The 21,111-nt window shown below is 40.5% G+C and overlaps 1 protein-coding gene across 1 annotated transcript in view; it reads right to left on the minus strand.

Annotated features, from left to right (window-relative positions):
* LOC144503706 (dual 3',5'-cyclic-AMP and -GMP phosphodiesterase 11A-like) overlaps positions 1–21,111 on the minus strand; it is a 277,419-nt gene that overhangs the window by 16,429 nt on the left and 239,879 nt on the right. Inside the window, exons 16-20 of the mRNA XM_078228466.1 lie at positions 12,452–12,552; positions 11,278–11,355; positions 9,267–9,330; positions 5,550–5,624; positions 99–182 (exon numbers count right to left, since the gene is read on the minus strand). Coding sequence (XP_078084592.1) covers positions 99–182; positions 5,550–5,624; positions 9,267–9,330; positions 11,278–11,355; positions 12,452–12,552 — 402 coding nt within the window. The remainder of the gene's footprint in view (positions 1–98; positions 183–5,549; positions 5,625–9,266; positions 9,331–11,277; positions 11,356–12,451; positions 12,553–21,111) is intronic.

Consider the following 21,111-nt stretch of genomic DNA (forward strand, 5'->3'; position numbering starts at 1 on the left):
AAGTTCATATTTTAAAATTCATTTTGAGAAAACTGGATGAGATGGAGGAAATACAGCACAATATAAATGCACACAATTTGTTTCGCAGTTGGAAGTACCTCAAACAATGGCTTGCAGATCCCATCAATCCATTCCAGCTGAAGCCCCGGTAACTCATCCTTCCTGTTTCGGTCAAAAATAGCCTGTAGAATATTTGCAAAGATAGAATTGTGTTTCAGCACACGTCCAAGAGTGCAGTTAGTGCAGGAGCTGACATTCACGGATTGCTAATAGCAGTCATAACTCAGAGTTCTTCATGAATTTTTACCCACATTTTGCATGTTCACTACCAAGGTCAAAAGATTAATTCATTGCTCACTCCATGCATGTATGATTTTTGAGCAGGAAGATGCATTAATTTTGTTAAAAGCAAACAAAATAATGAAAGACTCCTAATGAAGGGAAATTATAGCACAAGTCAAGTAAGGTGTTGACAACCTATAAATCATCCATCCCTAGTGTGCAATTTATAATCAAATTATGAGTGCAGTTCAGCAGGATGCATTTGCCTACACATCAATGTATTTCACTCGGTGTCAGCTGTGACATTACTGTAGGCAGACTAGTTCCTATACAGACCACAATATTTAAATTCACAAAGGATTTTTTTAAGGCATTCGAAGATCAGGAAAATGACAAATCCCTAGTTTGTTTACTTTAGACTGAATATTTGTTTAAAATGATGCTCCTGTGGAAATTTGAACATCAGAAATGTAGCAAGTTTAAAACTGGGCCTGTATAAATAGCTGGCGCAATAGTCTCCGTGACAGCTGTTAAAGGTCACATTAGAACTCACTTTAATTGGCCGTCTTAGCCTTGTCCCCAGTGAACACGTGGGATCGCAGCAAAAAAACTGCTGAGGATTTAACACTAACGTGAGACCAGTTCGTCATAAATTACAACAGCTGATCCAGAACTCAGTGCATGGAATAGACTGGTTCTACTGAAGTGCAGTAGATGGTCTTCTGAGAATGGACTTGATATGCAATTTTATTGTATTACATGGCTAGCTCAGCACTGTCACACCTGATTTAGGAGTCATCACTCTATTATCACTGGACGTGAATGACCAAATGAATCTATTGTATAAAATCTTCGTCCAGGGTATGAAATTCTGAAAGCTTTTTATCCAATTATATAAAAGCAACATTTTAAAATGTGCGAAAGTTGTATATTGATTCCAGTTTAAACGTTGTCTCAATAAAACTACTAAAGCCATATCAGAATTTTCTTACAAAAAAAAACTTGTTAAAATGTGATTTTTGATCTTTTCTATTGCATTACATCATTATTTGCAGTTTTCTTCCAGCAAATATGTTCAACATGCAACCTCTGATTTTTAATGAAAATATTCTTTGGCCCTTTGGTGTTTTTCTTCCATATGCCTTGAAGCGCACATACACTGAGTAATCCTGTACATTAGTTGCAATTCTCAGATATTTAAACAAGGATTTCTGTTATCTATCAGCTTACTAAACACTAGCATTTAAAAGAGAAAGTAGAGACCAGCTCACGGCAAGGAAAGCACTTGCATTTACATAGTGCCTCATGTCCTCAGGCTGTTCAAAGGTGCTTCAGTCAATAACTTACTTTTGAAGTGCAGTTACTTTTGTTATGCAGCTAAGCATGATCTGGGCATAGCAAGATCACAAATATGATCAAATCAGTTGAATAATGAACAGTCTGTTCTTGGTTGAGATTTAAATGTTGCCAGCACACCAGAAGAATCCCCTGCTCTCCTTGATGTCATTTGAAAAGGTAGAGGGGCTCACTGGTTTAACACCTCTGATAATAAGGCACTTCCTCAGTATTGCACTCATCAGCTCAAATCCTGAGGTTCAGGTTGGACTCAAAACATTCTTACACAGAGATGAGAGCGGTACCAACTGAGCCAAGCTGACAACAAACTATTGATATGTCCTTTGCTCTATTTACTGCAAGTTGAAATGCTGGGCCACATTATTTGCCACCCGGGCTGTATGGAGCACATAAAGGGAAGTATCAGCGGAAGGAAAAATTGCAAAACATTCAAATTCATGTCCAATCTCCTTGCTAGATTTTCCTCCTATGATGTCAGGCAATGCTTAATGTCCAGATGCTAAAGATAAAAATCTATTGGTATAGAAGTGTTCTTATCAAGCTTATTGGTGACATTGCTACACAGAGCAACCACAGAAATTCTTTCTCCTCTTCAATATGGAAAATTACAGGAGTAACATCACATTATCACTGTGCCACAATATCTCTGAGCTCTATTGTTCTGTACTATAAAGATATATTTTTGTTTTTAAGTGCGAGTGAAGAACATAAAGGAACCAGCTTTGACAATTTACTACACATGACAGGGTGAGCAGCCTGAATTCATATACACAGTAGTCACGACACTTTCACTGAAATATTCTAGGTTAATAAGTGCTGTCACTGATATTAATTCAGCACTGCAGTAATTTCTAGCTTGGCTCCTTGGCGATGTCATTGGCACTCAGCAGTTGAAGAAAAATATGTAAGAATGTTACAGAAGTAGACAAAGAAAAGCAAAGGATGTCAATATTAATTTGAATTTCCTTTACCTGTTTGAGTTTTAAATAAGCACTGATGGTAAAGCTTCTTTAAATATTTTGACACAATATGGGACTGTTGTGAATTAATATACATGTCAGGAATATGCCTGGCAAACATCCTCAGTATCACACTGAGCAGGATTATATCTGATCTTTTAACATGCTGTACTATCACTAATGGAAAGTATTTTTTGCAAAATGTCATTACAGTGGGCATTAACACAGAACCGAGATGTCAGATAAATAACCCTTCTGTGTGTCTGAAAGGAGAAAGTAAAATAGAAATGATTAAAAACTGAAGTAACATTCTGGCCCCCAGGTTAGGACAAGTCAACTGGGACTGTAGCTGGTGCACGCCCAATTGTGCCAAACACTTGATTAATGACCAATTGGGAAAGACTTTTCTCAGCTCAACTAGGCAAACTGGAGCCATGGAATCAATCTTCCTCTGGACAAAGTTTACATTGGCTTCAGGAGTCAAATAAGGAATTGTTGACTTAGTGTTAACTCAGTCCAAATCTAATCTGGCTAAACTACATTTCACATGAGAATTCAAAGCACTCAGTGGGATATCTGATGCTACTCTTCTTCTTTATGATTGGAAAAAGATAGATGAGGTACACTTCATGATTTTTAGCTGTGGTTTAGTGTTACACCATCAAAGATTTCTAGCTCCAACTGGAAAAGTACATAATTGTAGAAAAATATTCTGGAATCAAATATGCTGTTAGACACTTAGGGATTGGTTTCATAACTTTTAAATCAAATTTGTAATTATTTAGCTCCAGGTGTGGTATGTATTGTTCTATATAGTTAATGAATGGGATATCAACTCACAACAGACCAATGCAACTTGTCGAACACAATTCATTGGCTTAATATCATGACACCATGCAACTGCAAGTGGCATATGATGCTCTTGTCTTTCATCTGTCTTCGCATCCAAGGGTTGGCCGCACTATGAACAATCTGTCTCCACTAATTTCTATTCTCCACTGCCCTCAGTGCTTATCCCATTGAGAGGTTCTAATTTTAACGTGTTTTGCTTTGCATGACCTCTATTTCCAAATACTCCCCATCTGTTCATATCACTGGCGATATATATTTTTTTCTGTTGGCTCGGGTGAGAAAAGTGATGTGTAGTGCACCAGCTGCACTGCCAACTTTTCCTGCCATATTTTTAAACACTTTTTTGGGAAAAAAAATGGGCACGGCTTGTTATAATGTAACCAATGATGACATTGGAATCTGTTGTAATGTAACCAATGGTGACATGCTGTGAGAGTCAGTTGACCAGTTGACCTGTTAGACAATGTAACCAATGGCAAAATGATGTGGTGGTCAGCTGACTAGCTGACCTGATATAAATAGAAAGCAGATGGGTTTGTGGGGAGCTTGTGTGGCCCAGGGCATGGCCCGAGGGTTGTGTAATGACGTTTCTTTATTAAATCGTTTTCTTTGATTTATTTTGTGAAGTTAATCCTTTTATTACTTGCAACTGAAGTATTGTTACTACCAGATGAACATGGCTCATGCCTCCACACTGGCGGGGCAGGGCCAGAAAAAGCTGGCTGCTGGGAATTCCAAGATTGGAGTGCCCCGATCTCCAATATATAAAAAAGAATTCCCCTCACCATGTACAAGGATAACCTCCCAGTTATATCCCCAGAGAACCTGCCCCCTGGCACTGCTACCTGGGCACGTCCCCCTCAACCTGGAAGCTATACTTACCTGTCTGTCCTCAGCAGGTTCCCTTTGACTGCTTCATATTTTTGAATAGCAGTTGTAAACCTCATTGACATCACATCACGTGAGGGGGAATTCTAAGGGTGGGGAAAACAATATAGTGGGGAAGCCCACTAATAATTAAAATGTATGAGGTTCCCACCCAGGGACCATTTGATCACTGCCGAGGGGGCAGGGGAAATGGGTAAACAAGATCATGCCAGCGAGATTCCCGTTTTCTGAGTCTCGCATAATTTTGCACTCACATCGTGGTTCATGCATACAAGCACAATTCACAACCCACATGTCCAAAATACGTGAGCTTCCTTTTATATTACTGCCTCAAACAAATCCCTCTTAACATGAGGTTTCTCGAGCACCCACGTTTTTTTCCACTTAGGCATCCATGACACACACAATGTTCTATCATTTTAAATACTTTTATTGTCACTCTTCTTCATATGATGCAGAAAGCTGTTAATCCTAAAAAATAGCTTTCCAGCTGCAAAATCTCGTTCCAATCATCAAAAGCTGATTTGTGAAACTGAAGTATCTGATTTGCATTGCAGTTTGTGTAAGCTGGACACTAGGACTAAATAAACCTGAGAGTTATGTCTCCATAGTAACGCTCTCACTACTGAGTCAAAAGGGGATGGGCTCAAGTTCCCTCCAGAAATGTGAGCTCCGAAATCTAGGCTGACACTCCAGTGCAGTAATGAGGGACTGCTGGTTCTTCTTTCTGGATCCTTGTGTTTCTTCTTGGACCTCGCTATATGTAATTTGGCTGCCCTATATCTTGTATCACATCAGGGACTACACTTCAAATGAAAGTCTTTCTTTATTGTTTAATCATCAAGTCAATGTGACTTTGGATTCTTCTGAATTTGTTTATCAATGAACCCAAAATTATTCAATTTCTCTTAAAAATGTTTCCTTGGTAAACTAATGCAAACTTATGTCAGTTATTTAACTTTTAAAGCCAGCATGTATTTGAATTTTAGGTAGACGTTGTGACCCTATATTTGCTGATGAAGAATATTTGAAGCAAAGATTCAAAAGCTGAATGAAGAACAAACCTGAGGTGATTACTACAGAACCTATTTCTCAATTAATTTGAATAGCAAGTCTGCAGATACATTAACAAATGATAAAGGTAAATGGAAAAAATAGAATACGAAGGACAAGGTGTTGATTTTAAATCTATATTTTAAAATTAATACTTACAGCTGGTGTCAGCTTCAGCTCAGCTCTCTCCCTGTCCCCTTGGTCAAAGAATTCACTGGTTACCAATTCAGCTACCTACAATAAATGAATGCAATTGCTCTAAAAACATATTTGTATTGATTTCAGGTTGAATAAACCCACATAATGGTAGCAGTTCAAAAATGACAAGTCCGATTCAAACACAGCATCACAGTCCATACAATATTGCCCCCCTTTTCCTCCGATCAGTGGTAACCCCTGTCTTGTCAATCTGGTCATTTGTGAATACTGGTACTAACAATAATTGGTCTACATCTGCTACAACTGTTTTGGGAGCTAGACCTTTTCTCTGATGAGCTACAGGTTTCTCCAACTTCATGTTGGGCAGTTATCAAATCACTGGTTTCAGCGATGAAATAAGATGGTGAGGGTGATTCTCCCAGTCTGCTGCGCTGCTCTAGCAGCACAACAAACCGGGAGACATCAGCGCAAGCCGTTTCGCGGGCTTCCCGCTGGGCACCATGGCCTCCACATGTCCCCGTGGCCAAGATTTGTAGTCTCATCAGCTCCGCGCCGCAAATCGGTGCGGAGTTGATTTCAATATTTAAATCAGTATTTGCATCTGATTAGCAGGCCCGGGACTGAAGTCCCCGGCCCCGCTAATATATCCGCCCCCCACCAGGAGTGGTTCACTCCAGCAGGGTTTACTACTACTCCCCACTCACGGGAAACAGGTGACCCAACCCCACTGGAGGGAACAGTGGCCATGGAGGCCCCCCAGGAGGTTGGGGTAACGGGGTTGCCCCTTGAGTAGCACAAGTCTGGCCTCCGGCACTGCCCAAGGGGCAAACTGGTAATGCCCAATGTGTACCTTGGCACATCGGGTAGTGCCAATGGGTGGGGCTATTGGGGCAGGGCCTGTTGGGGGTGTGACGAGTGGGGTGTCCCGCTGCCACTCTGCCAGAGGATCGCAGGCAGAGGGAGGGAGGACGATGATTGGGCTGGCCATCAGCGAAGGGATGTTGCGGGGCTGGCCAGCAATGGGGCTGGCCACGATTGGGAGGCCGGTAATGCAGGGCCACTGCATATGTGCCGATCTCAGTGCTGATAGATTGGGGCATGTGCAGTGGCCTGCTCAGTGCCATGCTGCCAGCTTCTCCAGCAGGAATAAGCCCCAGCCACTGATTTTCAGAGGGAATCTCTCTAGGGCACTCTGCAGTGCTCAGAATGTGGGAGATTAATTCAGAAAATTATGCTTAAAAAATCCAGCAGGAGTTACCCCAGTTTTCACGCGAATTATGGATTTAAAATTTTTGGGGGCGAATCCCCGCCTATATTTTTAAAAAGTACAGAAAGGAGCACAATAATTCCCAATAGCCACTCTAGAACACAGCAGGATGTATATTGAATCTATGACTGTCTTCTTGAGAAAGTGGACTTTCTTCAATTGTACTGTTGCAATTATATAGAGACTTGGTGCCACTGCACCCTGAGTACTCTGTACAGTTTTGCTATACCATCCTGCCAAAGGAAAGATACAATTGTCATAGAGAGATGGAAACAAAGGTTCACCAGACTGATTCCTGGAATGATTGGATTGTCCTACAAGGAACGATTGTCGAGACTGGGGACGGAATTTTCCCGTCCTGCCTTTCACGGGAATTGTAGTGAGCTGGCCACAGACCTTGGGTGGGATTTTCCGGTTTTGGGGTGAGTACGGCCAAAAAATCCCTCTCTGGGTCTGTATTTTCCAGAGTTTAGAAGCATGATAGGTGATCTCATTGAAATGTACAAAATTCTTACAAGGCTTGACAGGGTGAATGCAGGAAGGATGTTTCCCTTGGCTCTAGAACTAGTGGGCACAGTCTCAGAGTAAGATGAAGGCCATTTAGGACCAAAATGAGGAGGAATTTCTTCACTCAGGGTGGTGAATCTTCAGAATATGCTATCTAAGATTTGCGGAGACTCAGTCATTAGCATGTTCAAGACAGAAATCAATAGATTTCTAGATATTAAAGACATCAAGCAATATGGATATAGTGCAGGAAAATGGCATTGAGGTAGAAGATCAGCCATGATTTAGTTGAATGGCAGAGCAGGCAGGAGGAGTTGAATGATCTACTCTGCTCCTAATTTCTATGTTCCATGGTTATGCATGTAAATCTTTACTTGTTCATCAGATATTCCACAAAATGTTGTGATTTATGAGCCCTCTGATGCAAAATGTCATTATGTTACTTGTATGCATCATCCTCATGATGAAATTGAGGCATGATTCCTCAAGTTTTTTAGTAACACTGATAATTTCCCTTTAATAAAGAACAACATTAGAAAATCCATATACTTTATGGCATAGAAATCGCTCATCATGTAAATAGGACTGGGCAATGTTGCATATGTAAATAGGTTCCAGTATAGTTAGACAGATTGCTTCATAATTCACAAAAAGAATAAATCATTTTTCTGCCATCCCAAATGAGATTAGGTGCAATAACTCAAAGAGCAATTACTTTCCCTTATCTAATTTACTGGGTGCAGTAATTAACTTAGGACATTTTCTGTAGTTGATGTCCATATCATGATATTGAGTGGGTGCTTATTGCTCATGCCAAGGGCACTATATGAATCTTGAAATATCACAAGCCTAATAGGGATGGTTCTTGGAAGAAATCGGGATGTATATCCAACCTTTGCCAGTCTAGGGAAGAGAAAATGCTCCATTGTGGTTAATGTACTATTATGGTAATAAGAGTACATGTTTACGGTTGAGCAAAAATCTTTCAGTTTCATCGTAGTCCAATTTAGTTTTTAAAATTTTAATTTGCATTTCTTGCCTTTATGTTTAACTGGAAATTAAAAGGATGGGATTTTCCAGCCTCTCCCATTGGCAGGATCTTCCAATCCCACCAAAGTCAACGGGGATTTAAATAGATTACCGCATCTGCCATGGGAAAATACACCACGGCAGGGATGGAAATTCTCGAAGATGGTCTTAAATGATAAGCGTTAAAGTTAATCTATGTCAGGATCTTTCCTTTGTTCCTCGGATACTTTAGATGATAACATGATGAACATACACATTCCAAAAGTGAATATACATTGTGGATCCTGGAGATTTGCTTTATTGAAGACAACATCTGCTTTCTGAACATTTTTTTCCTTGGTTTTGGGAACATCAGACAGCAGTGAGTGCATGATCAAACCACAGGAGGAAAAGGAAGATTTTGGCAATGCTCCCTTTTAAAATGAGTGCTAAATCGCACTTAGTGGGACAAACAAAAAGGTAGATTTCCATCGCAACAGAAATAACTATATCACATTTAAAGAGAGAATTTTATATGAGAACATTTGTATCTAGGGCATAGAAGAACTTTGCTGTAGAATATTAGCTTTTGCAATTGAACTAAAAAACTTGTAGCACAATAGTTGATTCTAGAGTCATTGCAAAAAGTATAAAATCTGATCTAAACTTAACCTGTGTTTATGTCCAACTCAATGCAACATTTTCCAGCCAGAATTTGTGCAAATCACTTTTCTTGGGCACTGCTGTCCCAAGAGTTTATTTTAATATTAATGACAAAAAGTATCTGATATTCTGAATCTACTTTAAAGCAATGGGAAAACTGCAGAATATCAAATGAAACGGGGAATAAATGTGCGACTTTATATCTATTAATACTGTAGTTTTACTGCATTTCTTACACCAGGTCATGATGGACAAGGGCTTCTGGTACTCACCTGTTTAGATATCTCCCAAGGCTTTGTTACCGCTCCTAAATCACAGGCTGTCATCAGCATAGATCTGATGTTTCAAAATAAAATGCAGTAGTCACTTCATCGCTATTCGTGACAAGTGAAATTGAATGTGCCTGTAAGAAATGCTGGAACAATTTGATCTTGATCATCACAACAACACTTTAAATGCTTTATTATAATTTATCATCTTTCTTTGAACTTTTGCCCCTCCTGTTGATTTCTCAATTATATTTTCCTTTCAATAAAACAACTATTATTGGATCCTAATTATAGAATTTACTGCAGTTTGGATACACTGTTTGTATCTCTGCGGAGCGGGGCAAAAGAAATGACTTTGCAACAGGTTGCCTGAGTTTTTTCCACAATACATGTGGCAAGACATTTACTGCATGCAAATAATGCTTAATATCATTTTGCTGGAAACATAGGCCAAAATATCACCCAGGATCTCTTTTTTAAAAAAAAAATAAAGTTGCAGTGTTCCTTAGAGAACAGGCACAGAATAAATAGGTGGGAAGCTGTCACTAGTAAAGTAATTGAGTGGTCCCAATGTTATCAAAATTCAAATAATTTAGTAATGTCAGCAGAACTGCAGAAGTGAATTCTGGTAGAGCTATTGATGGATGCTTGTTTTTTTCTTAGGAACTCACTACTGCAACATGAACTCCTGGAACTGATAAAGAGTCAGTGATGTTGATAGCAAATGCAGAAAATAGCATTCCCTGTGGCTCACGAGTCAGCTATGCAGCAATTCACCGAATTTATTTGTTCCACCAAAGGTACTTAATAAGGTAATATGGTTTATCAGGATGGAGATGTCTGTGACACACACAGACCAAATTGTGACACACACAGACCATGGAACTGCATGAGAAACAGGATCTGATTGAGCACTGTGTTGCAATTAGTTTTTAGAAAGGAGTGTGTTTTTTCGAATTCTATATGCCCAAACCTGAACCAAGGTTAGGTATCTGTACATCAACTTGAAACGGGAAGTTTCTGAACTGTTTCATCCTATCCACAAGTTACAATTTTTAATTAAATTCCTACTGAAACTGGGATATAGGATACTTTAACTTTGTGGATGCCCTTGCCAGCAAATGCATCTTTTGATGTTGCACCAGCAGACACAAGCTTAAGAGCCAGGTTTGATCGCTGGTTTACTGTTCAACAATCCTATCCCGTGACGGACATTGAGCACACAAAAAACGCAAAATCATGTTTCAAATGGCGTTAAAATAATACTGTGGCATCTGCCAGGTGAGGACAACCCTGGACTCTGCTGTGGTCTTTCCTCGCTCTCTCCATCAACCTTCTAGTCAAATAATCATTCAACATTTATTATTCAGAATCATGTGTATTTTTTAGCTACAGTGTAGGCATCAGAGATCCAGCACTGCTCCTCAAACTGTCCCTAACATCAGCCTCTGCTTTCATGAAGTATAGATGGAGTTTAAAAAATTAGAGAGAAATGTATAAAAAATAGGAACTTTAAAGATATGTCAAGGTTCTTTAAAAATCCAACCTAAGTAAAGCAATTAAAGTCAAAATTAAACACCTTGCATTTATATAGTGCCTTTCATTATTGGGTGGCACAGTGGTTAGCACTGCTGCCTCACAGCGCCAGGGACCCAGGTTCAATTCCAGCCTCGGGTCATAGTCTGTGTGGAGTTTGCACATTCTCCCCATGTCTGCGTGTGTTTCCTCCAGGTGCTCCGGTTTCTTCCCACAATCCAAAGATGTGCAGGCGAGGTTGACTGGCTGTGCTAAATTGACCCTAGTGTCGGGGATTAGCAGGATTACGGGAATAGGGCCTGGGTGAGATTGTGGTCGGTACAGACTCGGTGGGCCCTGCACTGTAGGGATTCTATGATTCATATAGCAAAACAAATTTGTTCCTCTTTGACATGTTGCTTCATTGAAAATTAGATTAAATAAAAGTATTACAATCGCAATGAACAAAAGACAAAACATTTTCAGAATCTTGTTTTACCTCAACATTTCCCTGCGCTTCTCAAGATGCCAGTTAAATTCCCCAGATATTACAAACTCAAAGAACTTTGTGCGCTGCCTGCATTTAAATGAGAAAAAGGAAATATTTTACTGTATCTGTATTAAGCAGCAATGTAGCATTACAATTCTGCACACGGTTGATATACTACACTCAGGGAAATTAGCACATTCTAACAAACCAACATCTGAGTATGCCATATAACTGCTGGCATCTAATTAGCTTCAGTCAGCAATAAATGTTGATATATGAGCAATCTGCTAATTATTTGATTAAATGAAACAGGTTTTAAAATGCTTACTTTAACATACTAAAAATACAAATGGCCAGTAATACAGACCAAATTGAACCAGCCTACAGTATCACAATTAGTACATCTGATAAAGTTCATTCACAGTGCAGCAATAAACTTGGCCAAATAACTTGTTAATCTCCTCAGTACTTCTAATTCAATAAATGCTTAGCTTTCAAATAACTGTTAAATGTAGCTTGAGGAGGGAACTCTTCAGAGCAAATCACCTTGGCACACTTAAATTTTTCCTGGGAGTTTGTGCATGGTTACAGGTACTGGGTACAGCTTTGGGTGATTTCAGCAGTTCTCATGAGCTTTGGACAGGGCCATTTTGTTCATGTGCAATTTTATACTTCACGAATCACATAAAAAGGAAGAAAGAATTTGTGCTGATACAGTGCCTTATCACTTCCCAAACTACTTTATGACTAGTGGATTATTTTTGAAGATTAATCACTATTCTTGTGTAGAGAAGCATGGTAGCTAATCTGCTTATGGTACAGAGGGAGGAATAATGTATTGAGCATTCCATGAGTGACACTAGGAGAATTTTCAGCTCTTTTTTTTTTGAGTAGTGGCAGGGAATCTTTTATACCTGCATGAGCAGGGCCTCAATTCAAGACCCCATCCAATGGACTGCACTTTGAATGCACATGTTCCATTGAAGTGCTCACCTAGCTAATAGGTTCAGATCCTGAAATAGGTCTTGAACCTTCTGATTGAGAGGCAAATACACTACCAACTTTATAACTGGCTACCAAATTGGCAAAATAGTACATTTACTAAACAACATTCATTTATAGTATTAACAATAAGAAAATTATATGGAATGTGTTGTATTTAGTCTGTAATGGAAACACTTACTCAAAATGAAGCATGAGGTCAGTGGACAGGATGGCTTGTTTTAGTAGCTGCATCAAATCGCTGTAGTCTTTGGATGAAAGATTGGCAAAAATGTTGTGTCCCTAAAGTTAAAGGAAAGATGCAGTATCTTAATGCAAATGTATTAAAGGTTAAACAGCTATTTCTGGGGATTTTGAAAATCATGTCTAAATTAAAGCCAGTGAAAAAATGTTACATTTTTAAAAGTGAAATTCAGTGTTTGAAGAACTCAGCAAAAATGTTGCGCACTTAAGTTAATTTCCTTTATTTATTAAAGTGATTTGATAAGTGGAAAGCTATCTTGTTGTACCTCTCTGATACAATCTTTATGCTGTGCAAGTTAGGAATTGGGGAAGAATACTGCCGACATTTCATTACAGATATTGGGCGCCAGTCTCCCGTTTATGATCCAAGTGCTTCCATAAGATGGAACACCAAAGTGTTTCCTGCTGGTGTTAGCAACAACTCCCAGATGGGAGTCAACCATCATTAGGGGGAAAAAAATCCTCTACCGGAAACATCTCCAGCTTCACAGAGATCGGAGCACCCCCAACCCTTCAGCACAGAGGGACATCCCCCACACTACTAAAAGAATGGGTGACCCTCTCACACTTTACAGGCATGAGGGCGACCTGACTCCCCCCACTCCCCCCCCCCCACCCCCAAATCAGGGCCCTCACCCCCTATGCCCCCACTCCGATATCTGGTCTGCTCAGGTGCCATACCCCTCAGTGCCAACCATGCATTGTCCCTGGCACCCTGACAATGACACACTGACATTGCAGTGACTGCCAGGGTGTCACTGCCTTGGTGCTGGGGGGAGTAGTTCCAGCCTCTTCCAAAGCTGAAAGCTACCACCAGTGCAGGCACACTATTCCAGCATGAGTGGTTGAAGAAGACTCATTATGGGGGGGGGGAAAAGTTACCAAGGCCTTCAGATCAAAGAACAAGCCTGTTTATGAATACTGCACTTTATAACAAGCATTAGGATCATAACAACTAGGAGCAGGAGTAGACAATTCAGCCCCTCAAGCTTGCTCCGCCATTTAATATGATCATGGCTGATCTCATCTCGGCCTCACCTCCACGTTCCTGCCCATTCACCATAGGCCTTCAAATCCTTACTAATTAAAAATCTGTCCTCCTCTTCCTTAAATTCGCTCAAAGTTCTGGCATCCACCACGCTCTGGGGTAGTGAATTCCACAGACTCACAGCCCTTTGAGAGAAGTAATTCCTCCTCATCTCTGTTTTAAATCTACTATGCCTTATCCTAAAACTATAACCTCTTGTTCTAGATTGCCCAGCAAGAGGAAACATCCACTCCACATCCATAATGTCAATTCCCCCTAATCATCTTGTACCTCTCAATTACATCACCTCTTATTATTCTGAACTCCAGGGAGTATAGGCCTAAACTGCCCAACCTCGCTTCCTAAGTTAAACCCCTCATCTCTGGAATCAATCTAGTGAACCTCCTCTGAACCACCTCCAATGAAACTACATTCCTCCTCGAGTAAGGGGACCAAAACTGTACACAATGTTCTCAGTGCAGTCTCACTAATTCTTTATAAAGGAGCAGCAACATTTCGCTATTTTTATATTCTATTCCTTTAACGACAAATGCCAAGATTCCATTTGCCTTCCTTATTACCTGCTGTATCTGTATTCTAGTTTTCTGCGATTCATGCGCAAGGACACCCAGATCCCTCTGCACTGAAGCACTACAAAGTTTCTCTCCATTTGGATAATATTTTTCTTTTGTATTTTACCTACCAAAATGGAAAACCTAACACTTATCAACATTGAACTTCATCTACCAAATTTTGCTCCATTCACTTAACCTATCCATATCCATTTCTAAATATCGTATTTCATTATTGTAACTTACTATCCCACCAATTTTAGTGTCATCTGCAAATTAAGCTATGGTTTCTACTATTCCTGCATGTTTATAAACATTGTGGTTAGAAAAGAGGAAGTGAAAGCTCCTGACTGTTGTGAATCAGACTCCTGTCAATCAAACCAAGCCTGTTTATTAACATTGCAGTTAGAAAAGAGGAAGTACTTGAAATGTACTCAACCATAAAGGGAAACAAAAAGAAACAAAGCTCTTGCCTGCTGTGTAATACCCTGGACCTGTCATCAAGAAGCCATTTAAAGGAACAAGAGTGTGAAATTGAACGTAAACAAAGCTTTTCAAAATATTTGAGCTTTCTAGGAAGGCTCAGAGACCGGAGGAAAATGCAGCGTTAAAAGAATGGGGCTAAGTGAGCAGCTGTGGTGAAAAGAGGAAGTACTTGAGGTTTACTGGATTGTCTCATAATGAACTGTTTGATCTGCTCTGCAGCTGTCAATCAGAGCAGTTCAAAGAGGCCAGGCTGCACCATGGCTCATCCATGCTACAAAAGGGAATCCCACTTGTGAAAATGACATGTCCTGTCAGTCAAAGGACTTAAAAGAGGCCTGCACACACCTGGGGCTTCTGAGAGAGGGCAAGGGAATCTCTTCTGTAGAATGGAGTGCTGCAGTGATCTTGATGGCTTCCAGGTGTCAAGGGAGAATGGGTAGTAAAGTTTCCAGCCACTTCAAAAGATTCACAGTACACAGACATTAGTGAAAATTTCTAACTGAAAGCAGCCTGAGATCACCATGCTAAGAGTGATCTTCACTTTTCCCATTGCTTATAAGGGGCAGTCCAGCTATGAGATCGCCATTCTGGGTGAGAGGCCAGAGATCAACTGTTCCAGCCCACTCAACCTCTAGGTCCCTTCAGAGATCCTCCCTCTGCATCTGGCAGCGGCAGAGGGGCACATAACTTACCTCTTTGCCTCCTCCTTGGAGCCCAAGGTGTCAGGTCCATGCTTGTCAGGGCCTGTATTGTTTGGTGCCAGCTGGACTTCCCCCAATGGAGGGGGCTGGGTGGCAACGGGCCAGTGCTGAACGTGCCTGCAGCTAGTAGGAGCGGAGAATTGCCCCCATTATCTGTGCACATATGATAAAGAAATATATAGAAACAAACCTGAGAGTCATATAATTTTAGAGAGTAGCAATGGTCAGCAAATGCAGTTTTAAAAAAATCATTTTTAAAATCTGGGAAATAGGTAAAAATTGAAAATAAACAAATCCGAATAACAGGGGTTTTGATTTTACTTTGCTGCAGTAAATGTGTAGGAACTGGAATCCCAGTGACCTTGCTCCCAACTCTACCAAAGTATTCATGATCAGTCAGTTAACTTCAATAATTCCAGATATATTGTTGGAAAGGCACTCTGGGGAGAAAACCTGAAAATCACACTGGCTTTGAAAATCCATGTGATTTCATTGTATTTGTCTGTCATCCTCTAGGTTAAGGCTAGACATCCCTCTGGGCACCACAATTATGTTCATTCCCTGGTCTGAGTACTGGTATCTTTCCAAGATCCAAATCATTAGGAGCTGAGTAAATGTGAACAACATGAGTTCTGATAGCTTATTGCGTAATGCAAGCCTGAATACTGAATGATCCAATATCAGGGAAATGAGTTGGAATTGGGATGGATGCGGAGGGATTGGAAAAAGGGTCCCTGTTTGTGCCAGGCTTGATCATCAGATAATAAGATTACTAGAGACACAAGGGGACAAAAACAGAAGCTTTGACTGAAGATGGGCAAGCAGAAAGCCTATGTGCAAATTAGAGTAATTATAACACTTAAATGCACTCAATCATGCCAGGGTGCTGTTCTACAGGGACGTGTTGACCTCCAGTGCTTGGGCAAAGTCACCATTCTACATAAGCTATCTTTGATAGTGAGCACTCATAGGCTATCCGGCTGAAGAAGACATTACAGTGGAACCCCAATTTTATTCCATTTGACACTCATATACACGTATTTTTGGTCAAGTTTGCTGGAGTGATTTGAAGCAGGAACCCTAGTTGATTCATTATTATGCTGTTCCCTCCACTTCTCTTACCAGACATACTAGGTCCCATATTAGCACCCCGATTGCAGTTACATCTGAAATCAATAAACTTAGCACACATTGACCAGTGTCTCTCACTATTCCAGTTGATATGCACTTGTGAACTGAACAACAATGATAATCATAATTTACTTGTTAACTGAACATTATGGCTAAATATAGTAGAAAGAGGTAGCCATCTATATGCAGATAAGTTGAGCCTGAATTATCCTAACTGCAGTGAGTTTGGGCTGATTTAACATTGCCTTTTTTTCATCTGTAAATACTCATGCGGTATATTTATCCAGAGCACAGAGTTTCCACTGAGCACTAATGAGTGTTGTTAATATTTAGAGTGACTAACAGCCAATTAACCTCATAATGAGGGATGCAAAATAGAGACAATGTCCACATGCTATTTTAATGACAAAAAACAGCACTAAACACTGGCAGTATGTCGGCAAATTGAAATTACATAGCATATAAACCATTAGAAGTGCAAACAGGAACTCACTGCACTTACATCAGTCAGGCAACAGGAGATGCACAGCAGTCGGAAGATGCTGGCAATGAACCCTGAAGCACCTTACAAAGTCCCTGTGAAATGACTTGTTTCTAACTGCATAATTACTTTTTGGACAAAGCAGAACTGTCCCACTTGAAAGATGTTCAGGACTGCAAAGTGAATGAATATATTCCCATTTTGAATGTGAATGAAAATATTGCTGCATTTTCCATTGAGTTAACACTAATACTGAACATGAGACCTGGCAGAATTTTCTTCAGTCACCGGCTAATAAACAGAACCATCTGTCAATCCATCATGTCTAAATGTCTGCATAAAATAAATCAGCTGGTGGGGCTTTAATAAAGTGGTCCATTCCATAATACCGATGTCTAAACCGAATGCAAAAGCACAACACATCACACGCATCACAGAGCACCTCACAACCTGACATTCCTATTAAGACTGAAGTACAGAATGTTGCAGCAGTGAAACAGGCCATTTGACCTATCAATTTCCACACTCCCTCCAAACTATTCAGTCCAATCCCATTCTCTTGTTCTCTCCCACACCTTTGCGTGGTTGAAATATCCACGTTTCTTCCAACTTTTTTTCCTTTACAGCAGAGAACAGCCTCGTGCCTCTTCTCCACTGCCATGAATACGTGAATGCGTCCCTTAAGCCTTGGGAACCAGAAAGAGATATAGTACTCCAGACAGAGTGATTTCCTTCACCTTGTGTGCCACTGTTTTGGCTTTGTAGTTCAACATTCTATTTGTTTTATTGATGACTAGTCTGCGTTTGTAGGACATATTCAGCATCTTTTCAGAAGTTTTTTTCAGTTTCATCTCTGGCTACTCCAACACAGTTGACGTAGTTAACAGTAAAGTTAAAGAGACCCATGACCAATACTTTACAATTACCTGTATTAAATGTAATCTGCCTTTGTTTCTGCCTGTTGTGATCAGGTGAGGAAGGAAATGGTTCCCCCTCTTCACCCATGCCTCGTCTAACTGCAACAGGATTGTTTTTGCAGGATATGATTGCCAATTCAGTGAGTGTTTTAACTGTTTATGTGCTGTGACTGTAAACCACACAGACAGGTTTCCTTGAATTTTTTTTTTACAAAAATGTACTTAACCCAGTCTAATGCTCCAACTTTTACACACACTTGAAGTTCACACATACACGATGAGTTACAGAGTGCAAGGATAGATTAAGCAGGCTTTTTAGGAGTCCGGTAAAAGTTATGGGTCTTATAGATTGATAACTTGGATGATTCCTGCAGTATTCAATGTTGAGGCGGTTTAAAGATGTTGGTGGTCGTAGTAAAGTCAAAGGTGATTCGTTGTGGCTTCAAGCATTAATTGATTCGTTAATAATATATATACACAAGGTAAGGTCTGTCAAAACGAATACAAGTCTACTCTCTTCTCTTCCCTGCCTCCAACTGAGGTTCTTCCTTGTCGTAGGATGCGCACCCTTGCTCCTGACTGGCTTGGCTTCCCGTGCAGCCTCTCCATACGGTCCGGCCTGATCACGTGGCCCACAAAGGATCACCTCCTTAAAGGGGCCACGTTACCATACTCCTTCTCTGCTAACTCCTGAGTTCACCTGCGAATGAAACAAAAGGTACATCATTAAACATAGACATACACAGTTTGACAAGACATAAGGGACACCCGAGGAAAAACTCATCACAAAGTCAGTCAGTCTGGAGACTTCTGGACTCCGGAGAAACATCTCAATTCAGTATTATGATCTGCGGTGAGTAAAGAATCTGGGCAGGCAGATGCAAAAGGCAAACTCATCAGTCCAGGGTTGACATCCTCCTCTGTAACTACTATCTTCTTGGCTTTGGAAACTGTTGGTTGCCTTGGCTCCACATTAACAACAGGAATTCTTGGATCAGCAACAGGCAAACACGAGTCCACCGCAGCAAACACTTATTGCTCCTCTGTATCTGGCCCAACTCTCTTCCTTAGATGATCCATGTGTTTTTCTTACACGGCAACCTTGTACTTCTACAATGTAGGAGACCGGTCCCATTCTGTAGCCATTATAGACTTCATTAATTGGACATCCAGCTATTTAGAATAAGCTTCAACCAGGATGAGGAACATATGTCCCATGAACAGTCCTGCGAAGTGTTTGTGCAATCTTGATCATGGCCGACCCAGCCATTCCCATAGATGAGTATTTGCTCGTGGCAGCAATGACTGCTGGGCTTTACAACTCGGGCCTTAGCTGGCCATTCTTACAATTTCTTTATCGATGCTGGGCCACCAAACAACTTCGGGCAAGTTTGTCTGGGGGGTGTGTCATATAATTCCTGTAATAGAAGTCGTTGCTCCTGGGGTGGCACCATAACATAAGCTCCTCACAATAACACACTATTCTCATATGTTATCGCCATCTTACGTTGGAGGTAAGATCTGATTTGCTCTGACTTATCGTATTGCACCACCATCCTCTTAACTTTTCACAACACTGGGTCCCTTTCAGTTCAGGTTTTTATATGAGTAGATGATACCAGCAAAGTCTCTATTATGTGCAGTGCCAACACTATTTCTCATGATACAGGTGGTAACATTACTGTCTGCAGCAGAAGGAGGTGGCTTAGCGCATCCACAATCGATACTTGCATCCTTAGCCTATGCTGGAGAGAGTAGCTGTATGCAACTAGCAATAGAGCCCATCTCTTCCCACTTGCAGAGGCAATTGGTGGCACAGGTTTATCCTCTCAGAATAAACCTAACAACGGCTTGTGATCTGATGCCATGGTGTAATATCTACCATATATATATATTGATAAAACTTGTTCACTACATAAATTATTGCCAGACTTTGTCAATCCGAGAATACTTTTTCTCAGCATCTGATAAGATTCTTGACACAAATGTAATTGGTCTCTCTACCCTACCTGACATCTTGTGGGACAAAACTGCTCCCAGTCCATATGGCGATGCATTGTTTTGGTTGGATCAAGATATACAAGCAATGTTGATGACTGTAAGGCTTTACTTTTGCAAACTCCTCTATTTGTGCCTCTCCCCATTTCCATCATTGATGCTTCTTCGAAAGTTGGTGAAGTGGGGCTAAGATTGTAGACACGTTTTTAAACATCTGCCTTAATAATTCACAATTCCGAGGAATGATTTTAACTCCGATACATTTTTAAGCTGCGGTACTTCCTTTATGGCTTTGAATTTATCCTCCAAAAGATGTGAGCCTTTAGTGTCTACCCTAAAACCCAGGTATGTAACTTCATCCATCTGGAAAGTGCATTTCTCTCATTTCGAACGGATGCCCACTTCTTTAAATCTTCTTAGAACCTTATCTCAGTTTGCCCTCTGTTCCTCAGGGACGCTTCCGTAATTAGAACGTCATCAAGGAATGCCCTATAATAAATTTTCTATTGTATGCTGGAAAATGGCGCAGGCCGATGAGACTCCAAAGGGTTAATGTGTGTACTGGTATAACCTTTTGTGGGTGCTGATGGTAACGAACTGCTGGGAATCTTCATTCAACTCCATCTGCTGATAGGCGCGACTGAGTTCTAATTTGAAGTACTTAAAGCCCCCTGTTAATTTGGCATAGATGTCCTCAATTCTCAGAATAGGGTATCTATCTATCTGAGCTCTTTGGTTTACAGTTAATTTATAATCCCCACAGATTTCTACAGTGCAATCTGGTTTTAGAATAGGGACTATAGCCGCAGCCCATTCAGAAAATTGTACAGGTTTTATGACAGCCAAGTCTTCCAATCTTCCTAAATCCACTTCTACTTTACGATGGCGTGCAAAAGGCACTGGACGGGCCTGAAAAAATATGGGTGTTGCCTTGGGGTTCAAATAAATTTTGGCTTTAGCCCCTTTTATTTGTCCTAGTTCCTTTTGGAAAACCTCAGAATATCTGCACAGTAGCTCTTGAAACGCTCCCCCAAATATTTAATATCTCCAACCACTCTAATTTTATCTGCTTCAGCCAATTTCAATCCATGAAACAAGGTCTGTGACACTCAATCACTAGAATTGTGCCGTTTGGTTTCTGTTGGATACTGTAACTGGCCCTGTTTTCAACATCTCTCCTGTATAAGAAGACAAAATGGCTCCTGAATCCCTCAATGGCAAGGGTTGCAGACCTTTTTGAAGGTATCGGAATGTTTGCTCTCCTATGACTGTGGCCACGGCTCCT

The sequence above is a fragment of the Mustelus asterias genome, chromosome 2 (genome assembly GCF_964213995.1).
Source record: "Mustelus asterias chromosome 2, sMusAst1.hap1.1, whole genome shotgun sequence".
Taxonomy (NCBI): Eukaryota; Metazoa; Chordata; class Chondrichthyes; order Carcharhiniformes; family Triakidae; genus Mustelus; species Mustelus asterias.